The sequence below is a fragment of the Calonectris borealis genome, chromosome Z (assembly GCF_964195595.1).
Source record: "Calonectris borealis chromosome Z, bCalBor7.hap1.2, whole genome shotgun sequence".
In the NCBI taxonomy this organism is placed as follows: domain Eukaryota; kingdom Metazoa; phylum Chordata; class Aves; order Procellariiformes; family Procellariidae; genus Calonectris; species Calonectris borealis.
Window position 1 is genome coordinate 84,735,859 of NC_134352.1, and position 15,193 is coordinate 84,751,051.

The window sequence follows — 15,193 nt, forward strand, 5'->3', positions numbered from 1 at the left end:
CGAGAGCTCAGGACTGAGTAACCAGTCAGGTTTTATGCTGGATATAAATTAACTGGGATGTATCTCTTGGATCTAAACAGAGGGACTGAGTGGAAAACGAAGCCTGATTCTCCTGCTTGCTGAATGCATCTGAGACGCCTTCACCAAGAGAATCATTTTAGGTGCCTGTACGACACCTCAGAGGAGAGGAGCAAGTCTCCTCTCTCACAGAGGGGAGAAGAAAGTAATATTTGTAAGGTTTGAATCACACCCCTGAAAAGTCTCTGTCTGTCTGTCTCTCTCGTTGATTAGAGAGTTAATTGATGAAGTTAGGAGAAATCTGGGCCACAATCTTGTTTGGTTCTTAAATGCTCATTAATTGCAATGAAGTAATTTAAATTTAATTAGAGTAAGATAAGGTGTGGTGTTTGGCCTAGTTTTTAATTCCCTGTTTAAGGTATTTGCTCATGCCAGATTGAAGCCACCCTAACACCAGACTGATGGGATGCGGGCTGAGGTTTGCTTCGCCACTGTAATCGCAGATCATTTTTAGCCTCACGTGCATGAGGAGATGGACTCGCAATTGTGTAACGATGGCAAATGAGCAATCAGAATTAAAAACAGTTAAGACTGAATTTGCCATTCCTAAAGGCTGGTTGTTTTGCAGCACAAATGCAATTTTGCTTATCTGATCCTGATTTTCAGCTGCCCTGAGTTCTGGCAGACCAGCTGTATTTAGTCCACCGCTAGCTGGTTTAGGGAGGAATTATCATGTTAAAAGCAACATTTGTTTGTAGTGCTGGCGAGGCTTCCGTTCCTCCTGTCTCCACGCAGTAAATTTATGTTATTTACCACGAAACAACTAAACACATGGGTTTTGAGTGGAACTTTTTTCAATTGCAAGGCCTAAACAAATAAGGGATGAGAGAAAGGGATCCCACTGAATGTCAGTGCTGCTTTCCTCTACACTTCATAATGGGTAGAAGAGAAACTCGGGTTTAACTGATGATGAAAAATGTTAGATGTTTGCATGTTCTTCTAATGCTTGGAAAGATTCTGAAGAAAATCCTCAGATTGTAGCTTGTAAGATCAGTCTGCCATCTTAAAAGCTGATTATGTGTAAATTTGATTATAGAAAGGTCTTCTAAAGTATTCAGGCTATATTTAAGATAATGAAGTTTTGTTCCTTAATCTAATTTTGCCTTCCATCTGGAAGAAATTAGAAATCCAAACCATGCATCATTTCATTCCTTAAAAATGTCTCGTACCTGCTGTACTGTCCTTGTGTGTGTCTTGGATGTGAACATACAGCTGGGCCAGGGGACGATGGAGCACCGGCTGCAGGGGTCCCCCACCCACACCTGCTGCAATGGAGAGGGAGAGGGGTTCCCTGCCACGCTGATCCTGGATCTCTGCCTTCCTCCACTGACGGCATAGGCCTATTGCTAAAGGGATCTACTTTCTTCCTCTCCCCGAGCTGTGTACGTCTGTCCTTTCTGGCCTGCCATCTTAACGTGTCTTCATATGGGCCGTGGTCCTGTGTAAGGTCTCGCTGTGATTGATACTGTCTCTCTGTGTTAGTGAAATAATGTTTAGAGACAAGTCCAGTACACATTCCCTGGTGGTACTGCGTTATACAAGCATGTAATAAATGATAATTTCTGCTCCAAAGAGCTTGCAATTAATAGTTGAATAAAAGGGGTTTGAGAGTGGTTATCACCTGGCGAGATTAAGAACTAAGCTTTTGAGTGGTACTAACAAATTTTTTGTTTTGTTAGGGAAACATATCCTTTATTGAAAAGGATATATTATCTCTGAAAAGAACCTTTTTTTTTAGGTTTGGAATTTAAAAAATCTAAACATGGAATCCAGAGTTCAGTGAATTTTTGACCATTTTCATTCTACATTTTGTTCTAATGTAGTTTTAATATGCTGATAGACATAGTTTCTTTCCTTTCTGTTGTCCAGGCCACAAGATTTCATTGTAAGAAAGCTATTGGAGAAACTCAGCCTAAGTTTTCTTGCTGCACTAGCTCAAGTCGTTCTGTCCTCCCTGGTATTTGCACTGGTGCCAGTTGCAAGGGCCACCACAGAAGGTTAATATTTGCTAATGGCAATTCTGCTCTGGGTTTATAGTGCAGCTATAAGACAATACCTCGTGAATGCTGGCTGACTGCAGCCCACAGCATAATGCTAGCTCACATTAGTATCCCTGTATGTTCTCTGCACTCACTCATGCGCTCTCGTCATTGTAAAGCCTTCCTTCTTTTTTGTCTTCCGGGCTGCCGCAAGGCAATTTTGGGTTATTATCACAGCGTTAGAGCAAAGAGTCTTATCTAGAATGTACCTGTTTCTTTTACAACAAATGGCCTACACATACGGACATTAGTTCCACTGCCTCTGTATCTGAATGATTTTCTTTTCCTTTTCCCAGGTGCAGTATAAAAAAAAAATGTTCTCCCGACTCAGAATAGTTGCCACTCCCTGTGCGATGGCATGTCGCAGCGCACATACGAAAGAAAAAGGCAAGCCACTGATGTTAAACCCACGAACAAACAAGGTTGGTAGTGTGTGATTATCAAATATCTTATCTTCATCCGGTAATCGTCCAATGGACCTTGTTCCAAGGTTAAACCACCTCCAGGAGGTGTACTGGGCCACAGCCAAAAAAGGGTACAGAAGATGGAGGAGTCAGTGATCATTTCGAGTTTACTACATGGACACCTACAGTACAAGGACTTCCAATAACACCTTCTGCTTCTGTCAGCCTGCATTTCCCCTGGTTTGCTGTGGTTTGCACAATCAATACTGCTGCTTCCTTGTGCCAAATGAAGAGTTGCTGATTCTTGCTGATTACTGGCTTAGTTTTTGGGCTGGTTGAATTGAAGTAAAGCTTTAGCAGATAAACAGTCTTATTTCATAGTTTGCAAAAAATAATTCTGAATTTGGTCTTGCTAGTGATAGAAAGTGTTAGCCTCTATGTCCTAGTCCTGGCTTTCTTCTGCAAGACTGAATTGGGACTGAGCCATATCAGTAAGAAACATCCCTGTGCAGAGAGTCAGGCAGAGAGCATCTAAAAATAAGCCTTGAATGGAGCTAGCTGGGAGGTAGAGACATTATGTTAATTCCATGCATTGGGAGGAACTTCTCCTAAGAAAGTAGTTGGGTTTTTTTTACCCCTTCACAAAAATTTTCCTATTTCCACAATACCATCCCCAATCTCTTTTTTTCCTGGAATAGTAGTAGCCTTCAGGAATATTGAAACAATTAATGTGTAAACTAAAGCTAGTAAGAAATGAGATGAGGGCTTTTGGTAGCTGATCCAAGATGTCTGAAGTGACCAATAAAGGTGACAAATCTAGCTGCCTCTGACAGGGTATTTCCTGAGCAATGGGGATACGGAAGCTGCACTTCCATAGTTTTATCCTATGTTTTTAATGTCTGGCTTTTCTTCTCTTCCCCATTCTCTGATTTTATTTTTTTCCGCTCCTGTAATGCTTTATATTTCCCCACCACTGTAAATTTCCTTCCCTTCCTTTCTGCCCATGGCCCCGACTCCTCCTCTCCCCCCCATCCCCTTTGCCTAGACGCAAAGAAGCACGTACTGCTATAAATTGGCCAGCTGGCAAGCCAGCCACATAACCCTGAGCCTTTCTCTCAGTAGAAGGGCTAGGCTGGCTCTTTCCTCTGCACAGCAAAATCTTTTTTTTTTCTTTTTTATTTTTTCCTTCTTTTCTTTGTCCCTCTCCTTTTGTCAGAATTAGAAGTTGGCCAGTGGGCTCAAAATATCTGGGGAGGATATCAAGCTAGGAACTGCAAGCTGCATCTCCTTGTGTGTTGCCCATAACTACAGGGAGAATTGCTCATGTTTCTTTTGGCAAAAGTGATTCCTGAATGTCCTGAAAAGAAAGGAAGAAGACAAGAAGATCTGTAGTCATGTTTTCATGTTTCTTACTGTTTCTGGTACAGTGTAGTGTAGTGTGAGATGCCTTGATACTGCATGAATGCAGGTTGCGTATATAGAGAGAGAGCTGTAGAAGTTCGAGGCTGGCTGACTGCAAAAATAAAATTGGGATTGCCGTGTTGGGGAAGGAGAAAAGGATAGATTGGTGTGATTTGTCAAGATCAGATTATCTCGAGACTTTTCTGAGCTATAAACACTTTGACATGCCAGTGGAAATTATTTCAAGCCCTGTAAGCTTTTCCAAGTGCTGATTATGCAACAGTATTCAGAAACAAACACAATAGGTCATTTCGTATGGTTTTTCTAGTGGTAATATCTTTCTAATTTTTATTTTTTTTTTAAGCCTGGAATTCTCTGGTGGACTGAGCACAATGCAGTATTTTTTATGGGTTTTTTTTTTGAGGAGGAGGGAAGAACAGAGAGCTGCTTATTAATAGCAGTTAATTTTTTTTTTTTAATTCTTTAATGTCTCTAAGAAATTATGCCTGTGAGAGGAAAAAAACTTTCCACATTTGTTCGGCTCTGTTGTATCAGTCAGTTTTTAAGGCTGGCACCTGTCTGAATGGGTCTGTAAGCTAGCTAAGTGATACTGCTTGATACTGGATGCAGTATCTGAATAGAAATGTATTTTGGAAATTCAGCAGAGAAATAAATGATTGACTAAATATGGAAAGTACTTTACCCTTTGTGCTTTTCTTGCCCACAGTGCCTCATGTGCATATATATATCATAGACATACAGGCACAGATAAAGGACTTTATCTCTTGCTGGCAGCTTGTTGAGAACATCATTTTATGACTTGTGTTTTAGTTGCTTATGTTTAGTTTTTACAGTCCCTATCAGCTCTACAGAACATTTGGTCTCCTTTAATATACGTGGGCCCTAAAATAAGAACTGCAAGATGGCAGCATCACTAACAGAAAACCACCCCTTCCCCTTGTGCAAATTAATCTGCTCCAGTTCTTTGCCATTGGAGTAGGTTTTTCTCTTACCATTTGGTTTTTTCTTTTCTTTCCCACCCTTACCAGTCTTTTGCAGGTACATACTACACCTACATGAACTGGTTTGGGGTTTTATGTTTGAAGGCCAGCTTTCAAGTGTTTATTGTCAGGATGGCTCAGAAAAGGTCATGAGCTATATCGGTAATGCCCTTGCTGTTGCAGCCAAACAATTGCAGAACATACTGTAACTGCATTGCTGGCATCCATGTATGTTTACGATCTTCCATGATGTTTGATTTCTGCTCTGTGATAGGGATTCAAATTACAGTTAATTGGCTTCAAGACCTTTTATTCTGCTATGCCTTTTATTCCCTGCTGTGCCAAGGCAGCATTTTAAGCTTGTTGGGTGCTTAGAACTCTGTTAGGACGATCTCATTTGTTTAGTACTGGCAATTAAATTGTTCTTTATATTGTGGTAATGCTTCAGATTCTCACTCAAGGGCCAGGATTTCTTCTTCCAGCACAGAACAGATGATGCATGAGTAAATGATCCCTGATCTTGGCGATGTCCATTCTGCCACATAGAGTGGCGTCAGTATGTCTTTATCTTCACTGAAAATACGTGACCTGTAACATTATTTGTATGTTTGCTTTCTGTGTGCTTGCAGCAAATTTGTGACTCTGAATGATTTGTGACACTTTCTGTATTTTAGTTGGTGATTTTTCTACCTTGCGGCGTCAGTTCTTCGTGTTACTGTCTAAGTGCGTGCCTGTATTTTGTGCAGTTGATTCCATTACCCCTTTTTCTATTACTCTGTTCCTCAATATTGTTTGGTTATTTCATTCTTTAGTATCGTTCCCCTGTACTGACAATGCCTCTCAAATTTTTAGCTTCAGCAAATATCCTTAGGACATTGCATTAAACACACACATGCATGCACACATATGTGTATTTATGTATATGCCTGGGCACATGTGCGTGGGAATACATGATAGATTTTAAAAAAGAATTCACTGCCGGTGTCACACAAGTGGCAGTTTAATCCCAGACCAATTCCTGAGGAACTGTCCCAGTGTCTATTTTCCGTATGGGTGGTTATCTTCTCATATGTGGTATTTAGCTAGACCATTAATCACAGTTTTATCTGTATCCATTCCCAGCTTTTTCAGCCCAATTTGTTTTCATCTATGCCTTACTGAATACTTCCAGAAACTCTGATAGATTACCTTTGTTTAAAGAATCAGTTTTCTTAACAAAGATGTATGTGACCTTACTAACTTCTGGCAAATATCCCAACATTGTGTTTCCAATTCAGAATAAAAAACAAACAAACAAAAAAAACCCAACCCAAAGTTAAAGCTAGTTGGACAAAATAAATAGGCTGGGACAAGAGAATGTCAAGAAAGATTGTATGAACTCGAAGATCTAAAAGCAGATGCTCTTTTCCCCTGCCAGTGCCCTTTCTCAACATGCTGTTTTTTGACACATTCGATTTCTGTTATTTTAATACTTTTTAGACTGTGTCAGTTGGGTTGAGCAGCCAGCGTGTAGAATACGCGATGCCCGTCGGCCTTCCTGGGGAAACCAGGATAAACAGGATGTGGAGATGTACTGCAAATGGTAATTGTCATGTCGCTAAGAAATGCGGTGCTTGAAACACTAGCAGCAGTTTCTGATCAGTCGTGAGGAGAGATCCTAGAAGGCAGGAAACTGATAGAAACCTCTAGTTTCCTTGCGCGCACACCCACGCCCACACCCAGCCCGAAAGTCCCACCGCAAGTTTAGTGTCCTGCCCAGTTGGCTTGGAGATGGAGGGATTGCTGGATGGAGGTTGCACTGTCATGCATCTGCAGCTTCTGCAGCTTTTGTCAACTTCGTTGAGATCTGCATGCTTTTAAAGGGAGTTAAATGTGGAAAGATGGAACTGTTGAATCTGTAACCAGCTTTTATCATCTGTCTGAAAAGGTGCTATAAGTGCCAAAGGTGGTAGGTAGTATTGCACCCCGTTTAACTTAGATCAGCTATTCTGCTCAGGACTCGTGAGCTGCTGGGACAGTGGGTGGAGGAAGGAAGGAAGCTGTCTAGCTTTTTAATTGTTTCGATTTTTTTTTTTAATTGTAGGATTAATGCCATTAAAGGAGAACAAAAGCAATAGCATCTTCTCAGTTAGAAAAATAGCAGTTTAATGAAATGTCTCTGAGGTGTTCAGTGATGCTATACAGTGGAGATGAACCATTTCAGTCCATCATGCTCATGATTTGCAATATGCAGCTTTACCATAACCTTTGGTGCTTGGAAACAAACCCTAGAGAGGCTGGATGACTTTCTTGCTGGTGTGTAAAGGCTTTCTGTTGCTGACTTTTTTCCATTTTCTGCAGGGGAATGCTTTTAGTTGAAGCCACATCGTTAGTAAATGAGAGCTATTGCGGGTTAGCTAAATCTGGTTCAGCAGCCAAAGTGATTTACATCTGGTTCCACACATAGAGAGGCGGTACAAGAACTGGTGGCATCTTTGCCTGCAGAGAGACTAAAGTCTTTAAAGGCTTAATAACCTGGGGAAGGTCTGCGTCATTTCACAGTTCAGCAGGGAGTAGATTGCTGTGCTGTGTCAGCCATACCCTTCAGTGTATATACTATGCTGTTTCTGGAAGAATAAAGATATGAAATTGAGTTTAAAAAATGGAGGAAAGAAATCAAAGGAGATTTCCATATTCTACACTATTCTCATAAACACAGAGAAACTTTGAATCTATGGTTGAGATAGCAAATACGCCTTTGATTCATATGAGTGAACTTTATTAATTTGCAGTGGAGACATGTTGTGCAATAGTGAACTTTGTGATTTAGCAAAAGGAAGCAGAGTTAAGAGAGGCAGCCCACAATCCAATGTAAAATCTACTTTATTTTAAAAACATTTATGATGCTGCTTCAAAGCCTACTCTAAACTGCTGAATATGTTGTAACAATGATTACAAGTTACATGAAAATGAGTTGATTAAATCTTCCCTGTGAAGTAGGCTAACTCGTTTTCCAAACAGTGGCATGTTTGGATATACTCTGCATTTACATCTTTATCAGGGGCTTTGAATGGGTTATTTGTTACAAACTGTACAGGTTTTCAGAATGCTTGAGAGTATTTATGGTATCAGGTAAAAGTATCCCGTCCTATATATATGCCTGCAAGACTTTGCAGGTGGGGAAAAAATTATCCGCACTAGTACTTCTCTGCTTAGAAACCTCTCAGTATTACTTACTCGGTGGTGCTATAAAAATCATGCTTGCTGGATTCAGGTCTGCTGTTCACCTTCATGCAAAGTAGGCAACTAGAATTTTTATGTGCTGGTATTTATAGCACCACTCGCTTTGTGTAGTAGAGCCCAGTTGTTAGGGCTGAAGTGAGGTGTCAGTGCCAGATAGTTTGTGGATTAAAGGCACAGTACGTACTGATTCAGTGTGAGCTTGTCTTAACTAAAAAACTGTCAACACTTCATTTTACTTGCCTTTTTTTTTTTTCCTCCCCCCGGCAGTACGTTGGTTTTGTTGCAATAAATTTGTCCATGCGTATTAATTCATTCATTTGTGGTCTTTGAAGTGTGCTGGGTTTTCTCCTGGATGCGCTCCCTGCTTTGTCTGCACTATCTTAGAAAGGACACCTGTTTTTTCTGAGCTGTAAAGAGGATTAAGGAAACTAATCTAAGTGAAAGTCAGTGGATAACACTCAGAGAAAGGACACCTAGCACTGTGCGTCAAAGGAAACCAAAAAGTGATCTCTGTGACTTAAGCCCAAATCACTACAGTATTTAGGCATTTAATCCCAGTGGAAACCAGAGGGAATTTGGCCCTTAAGTTGGTGCTGGGATCTTAAGTGTCTTTGAGAACATCAGTCCCAGTGCTGCAAATTGCTGAGTGCCTCCTGATTCACTGGGAACTGATCGCTGGTTCTGTCAAACTGTACTGGGGTTTATAAAATGAAGGAAAAGGCTAGGAAATTTGTAATACTGCAGCTCCTAGGAAAATCTTTGTCCTGCGAGGTGCTGTATGGAGAACAAGCCGCAATCCCAAATCCAAAACAATAGGCAGCTGATGGTCATGGATGAAGATAATGAATGGGAATACAGCCAGGTGTTGGAAGGGCTCTGGGTTTTTTATAGTGCTGCTCTGGACTAAACTTGTTCTGTTCTAGTTGGAACGAGGATTAAATATCTGTATGGAGGTCAGGGCATGCCCTGGTGGCATTCAGGGTCCTGAGTTAGGCCTGGGCAAAAATTAAAGCATCTTTTAATGTGGTAAGAGCTAATTGTCACATAAATAAACAGCTGGAAGTACTTAGTACCACTTAAAGAATTCGCTGTGTTTAATGTTATTGTAACTCCAGATACACTGAAAAATCAGGTTGCCTGTAAACTGGAAAAAATGTGAATAAACTGAATAAAGATGGGTAGCTGTTCTGCTTAGTACTAACCTCAGGGCTCATTTGATATTATCAAGGACCCACGTAGTTTAAGGTCACTGGTTTCACTGTACAGGGAAATTAAGGAAAAGTCATATCCCAGTGTGATGCTAATAGTGGAAATTAGAAATTAGGTAGACTTTATTTTTAAGGGACTTGAGAGTTTCCAATGGGGAGGATGTAGATTTTGCTAGTGAGATATTTCAGCTAGTTTAGAGTAAAATGTCAGTGTATGCAGTATGGTACCACTGAAGGGATTCTGGCCTTTGACATGCCTTAAACTAGTGACGTTAGTGGCTTTACTGACCAATGTTTATATATCTGCTGGAAAGAGACTAAGCTTTTTTTTCCCCCCTTCTTAATGTCATAAATCTTTTGGCATCATTTTTGGTTTTGTAGTGCCTAAAGTAACAGTCAAAATATTACAGATGTTTACCAGCTGTACTTAGCTTTGTATCCTAAATCAAGTACTGTTTGTGTTGAGAAATGGTTGTTTTAAAAAGACATAAACTGCTGATGGTAACAAATTAGAGGGTAGTTAAGGAAAAGGGGAAGACAGCTGAGATGTGTATTTGTGTGGTTCGCTTCCATGCAACTTTGGCAGATGTATTTACATTCCCAGAGAATCTTTCAATATTTCTTGTGAAGTATGCAGGAGGGAAACTAAAGCAGATCCTTTGCAATATAAGGAAAAAAATACATACAGTGTGTGTTCCTCGTGTTTTTTTTTTCTCATGCCAGTGCTGCTTACATGGTTGTGTTCTCAGTGGAAGTTTTGGATTATTCAAATCAGTTTTCAAAAAAATTACCATGTGGCTAAAGTGATTGTTACACCCAGCAAAAGACCAGCAGCAAGGGTAAAAAGTTCAGGAATAAGTCATCATCTGAAATTTATTTAAAGACACCATTGGAAGAATACTTGAGAATAACAATTACATGAGGAAAGAAAAAAACAATGGTTTGCAAATGACTCGCAGATAGTAGAAAAAGCATAAATTGTGTTCGGTATTTAATGTGAAATCTATTACGTAGAAGGTTGTCAGAAATACAAAGCATTGCTCTAGTTTAGGGTTAAATACTTACAGTTTTTTGCGAGAAAGTATTTGGAAGTGTTTTTTGCAAAACTGAAATTTTTGGTTTTGTTCTTTTTTTCTTGCTTTTTAACTCTTCAAATATTTTATTACTTTAGAACATAGTATAGAATTAGTACAGAAAAGCAGGTGCTGGTAGTAAAACAACTGGTAGTAAATATAATTTAAATAAGCAAAGAGAAAAATTATGTAAAAACATTAATTATTTTAATTATGTTTTTTCCTAAGGAGTAGTTATATTGGTTCTAAACCATTCAAGTGTGCTGAATTACACTAAGTATAGAGTCTAAATTAGAGGTATTTTTTGTTAATTGGCATGCTTTCTACAAATACCTGTGAAAGTCTATTCAAACATAAGCAGAGGTGAAAATATACATATATTCTAATCTGAATTTGTCTTTTATTCTAAAGTGAAGAAATATTAATTTTTTTCTTGCGATTTTTCTGATTGCAGGAGGAATTTGGAGTGGAATTACAAGGCTTAAAACAAACCTTAGAAAGCTTTTTTAAACCTTTTTTTTTTTTTAACTTGGCAGTAAGAATCCGCTTCTAGTGTGGGGAAATTTGAGAAAATGTGCTCTTGTTTTTTAATCTAGCTGCTTTATTAAACAAAGGAACTGTTGTTTGTGAGCAGAACTGATGTTTCTTGTTTCCAGCTCTTTCAAAACATTGCAACTAGCAGGTCTTTCCCTGTCAGATTCCGTTTTTGCTCACAGATTGATGCACAGCCTTGGAACAGCAAAGGCTTTCCTGGGTTTTCAGCTCTTGCGTTCACAAGTATTGATTTAATCATTCACTGAACTGACCCAGTTGGATAAACTGAAATAAGGAAGGCTTATCATTACCCTTTTGGAAGTGGCAAACTTTAAGTGGGGTCAGTTGTTGTCGGAAATGGGGTCAGCACTTTGAGCCAGGTTGGCTGTGAATCCGGACTAGGGTCACTTAACGTTTTGGAACGTTACGCCTGGAGTTAACTGCCCTGTGAAGATGTCTCCACCAGCAGGTAGCTGACAGCAGGGCGTTACGTGTGCTGAGGGAAAACCCAGTTTTACTCAATGTTATTGTCAAATAATTCAAATTAGTATTTAAATAACAATAAATTAAACTCTTCATCCACCTTGAAACTCTTCATCCACCAGAGAAGAATGAAATGCTGGGATATTTTTGTGGTTTAACTCTTCTGAAACTTAATTTGTTCAATGAGTCTTTTTGGTAGTAGACAACTACAGTTGAAGATAATAACTTAGTTCTAGCCCTAAGTAAAAATGAAGGATTTGGGTTGAATTGTGACCTCAATAGAAGCATTAGGGCAATTCAGTAACTTTGGGATCTGGCTGGATTACCGAAAGTATGTAGAAAAAAGCAGCAAATGGAGCAATTCAATGAAAGCTCTCTGAATGTTACTGTGATTGTAGGGACCAGACTGGGTAACCCACATGTTCCTGGTCAGCCTTACGTTCCTATGAAACAATTCAAGAGGCAGCTATTATTTTACTTTTAAACCTTAGCCTGTCTGCAGTGGAATCTCTTAGTTGTTCTCCCAGTTTCACAAAGGAAAATGAAATCTGGCAAAGGGCATGAGGTCTCAGAGATGTGGAAAAGCTGTGGTCAAAAGGGATACCCATAAAGGATGAGGAGAACCCCAGCAGGGGCAACTATATCCAAACCCTGCCTTCTGTGGCACCTGCCGTGAGAAAAGGATGCAGTGCATAGTCTGAAATGGCAAATAGAAAGACATTATAAATAGAAATGCTAGAGGAAGAACTGCTAATTATTTCTCACCTCTCTTGTTTTCAGGGTATGGCCTTTACATTACATGAACGACAGATGCTTGGGTTGCAAGGACTTCTACCTCCTAAAATAGAGACACAAGACATTCAAGCCTTACGCTTCCATAAGAATTTGGCAAAAATGACTGACCCTTTGGAAAAGTAAGCAGTCCTCTGGCCTTGTTTTGTCATGCAAGTAAATGGAAATTGCTGTAACATATTTCATGGGGATAACCAAACAAGGTTTCTGTGCCTCCACTGGGTTTTTCAGTTGTTGGAGGCTATTTTCACTTTTGCACAGAAAACTGCTTTCATCAATCATGCATTCATCATGCGGCTAAATGAGGTTGGGGAGTTTTTTTTTTATACTCCATAGTCATAAGGTAACGAAAAAGAAAGCTGTGAACCTTGCTGTAATATGTATTTCTGTAATATGTAAGATTTGTGTGGCAGGTTGTTAGAGCACAGAACTATTGGAGGAGGGGAAAGGGGCAGCTAGTGCACGCTAGAAAAATATGTGAGAGTGAAGGCAAATTGAGGGTTTGATAATTAGGTATGAAAAACAGTGTTTATCATATACAGTAGTTACTGCTAGAAGGGAATTACAGGGTTAGAATTTTGAGTCTTATAATGGGTATTTTTTTATATGAGTCTTTTTTTTTGTTTAACGCACTGGTTTAGTGAAAACAATGTGAAGGATTTTGATTTGTTTTTTTTAGAATGGCATGTTTTTAGCATCCTGTTACTGTTTTCATATAAGCCTATGTATATCTGCATTAAAAATACGTGGTCTCCTAAAGGCGAGGGGAGCATTGGAATGGTTTGAGGCTTGCTGGACCACATCAAAACTCTTTTGTTCTCATGAAAACTGAAAGATGACTTTTAAATCCACATCATGTCACTTGCTGATCTGAAACAGTCATGTCATCTGTATTGGCAAAGTGCCTGGTTGCTGTAGCCTAAGACAAATTGCTAATTCATTATGTTTATGTTGTCAGGTCAGCAAGACTGAATATGAATTGATACACAGTAGATTGGTAGGTAGATTTGCAAAAATGCAGGTTTGGTTTACACACCTAGGTAAGTCCTTCAAAATGAACTTTTTGTTAGGAGTTAATTTGTTTTACAACTGTGTTAGTGTTAGGATTAACAAGACCTTACTGTCAGGACCTTACTTTTTTTAGATGAAAAATTCTTTCACTGATAATTTTTTTTTAACAGTAATGAGAGTCCCAGCTGCATCCTGTAATAAATCCATGGGTTATCTTTTATCGCAATGCATGTTTGTGCATTAAGTTCTTAGCATGCATGGTATGTCACATCCAGTATTTTTATTTCAGCTTTTTAGTACTGCTGCTCTCTCTTTTCCAACTTTTGTTTAGTGCTCAAAGCCCAACTTGAGTGGAAGCAGGAATTTCATGAAGAAATAACATGAAGCAAGTTTGGTTTTTGCTTTGACATTTTTCACGTTGTTTTAAATAAGCATAAATGTAAAACAATAAGTGTTTTTCTTTCTTTTGCTTGATTTCAGGTATATCTACATAATGGGAATCCAAGAGAGAAATGAAAAATTATTCTATAGGGTATTACAAGATGATATCGAGCGGTTAATGCCAATTGTATACACACCAACAGTAGGCCTTGCCTGCTCCCAGTATGGACACATCTTCAGGAGACCAAAGTAAGAACAATAGATATATATTGCTGCTACTTCTGTTATATTTTTCTCCTTGACTGGGGTTTGGAAATGGTTTGTTTCATTTTCGCTTGCATTCAGCTATACAAGAGTTGTGCCAATTCAGGGCAGCAAAGCTACCCCTCTGCTCGGGAGGGGTAACGCACCATTAAATGCAGCCCTGCACGCAGCCTGCGCAGAGAGGCAGGAACACGAGCGCGCGCGCACCCCTACAGCAGATTTGCTGGAGGAAGCTCGGGCTAACCGCGGTCCCGGCGAACCGAAGCTGTGACCAATGTGTTCCTGCCGGTGGCAAAGGGTCCCAGTGCTGGAGAGATTCTCACGACGCTCCGCAGAGCGGCGCAGCATGACGTCTTGGGTGCCGGAGCAGAGGCCAGCGGGCAGTGTGTGAGGAGGGACGTTGGCAAAGCAGGAAGGGAGAGGCTTGACTCACGGTAGCTCAGCAGACTCCGCTGGGTGCAGATAGTCCCTGTATGAAAGCGGTTGCTACCAGGAGTCAGCTTTCAGTTATTCTGACACAGTAAATACACTTGGCTGGGACCCAGTTTGGGTTTAGCAGTTACTTTAAAACAACCATTGAGATTATTAGCTCTGTGTTGAGAAAACCAGTTCAGACCGGCAGTCATTTCAGCTCATTTCCGTGATACTCTCAGTGCAATTCAAAGTGTATCTCTAGAGCTCTCTGGCTTGAGGGCTTAAGTGCTGCGTGGAGGAAGGACTAATCCTTTGCTGCTGTGAGGACTTGGCTGCCTAGTGCGGCTGCTGTGATAAAGGCAGTAAGAAACTCATGGTTTTGCGCCTGAGCTGGGGCAGGGGATGTGAAAGGTGTACTCTTAGTTCTCACATACGTCCTTTTCTCTTCCACGTCTCTGTATGTATTATAGACCAGTTTGAAAACTGTCCCTCTCTAGAAGTTGTCTGTACAAGAAATAGCAGCATGGACAGGAGCTCAGGATGTGCCCCTTTCTTTCCCAGAACCAGCACTTTCCAAGTGTTGGTAATTGATCTGTTACCACCTCTGCCGAGCCTTTCGTGCCCCTTTCCTCCTAACCACAGAGGGCTTGCCCGAGCAGAATAGTACGGACAGTTCTTCTCTTCACCTCTGCTCCTTTGCCTCCCCTCCCATGTTCCCATGGAGGAGCACTCAAGCACTGTTCTCCTCCTGGTCTTGGAGAAGACAGTATGCTCAGTCCCTGTCTTTCCTTTCTTTTCCCTCCCCTCACCTTGTGTAATGTCGTGAACGGAGATTCACTGAGGTAAAGCCAGGCTTGGGATCACGTTCCCTTCTCATATCCTTACAGG

The 15,193-nt window shown here is 40.3% G+C and overlaps 1 protein-coding gene across 2 annotated transcripts in view; it reads left to right on the forward strand.

The window, feature by feature from the left end:
* Positions 1 to 15,193, forward strand: part of LOC142075873 (NAD-dependent malic enzyme, mitochondrial-like) — a 36,494-nt gene that overhangs the window by 5,146 nt on the left and 16,155 nt on the right. For both annotated transcript variants that reach the window (XR_012671043.1, XM_075137904.1), the window contains exons 2-4: positions 2,414 to 2,539; positions 12,224 to 12,357; positions 13,727 to 13,876. Coding sequence is in view for 1 of the 2 variants with exons in the window: in XM_075137904.1 (XP_074994005.1) it covers positions 2,432 to 2,539; positions 12,224 to 12,357; positions 13,727 to 13,876 (392 nt within the window). In the remaining variant the exon portion in view is untranslated. The remainder of the gene's footprint in view (positions 1 to 2,413; positions 2,540 to 12,223; positions 12,358 to 13,726; positions 13,877 to 15,193) is intronic.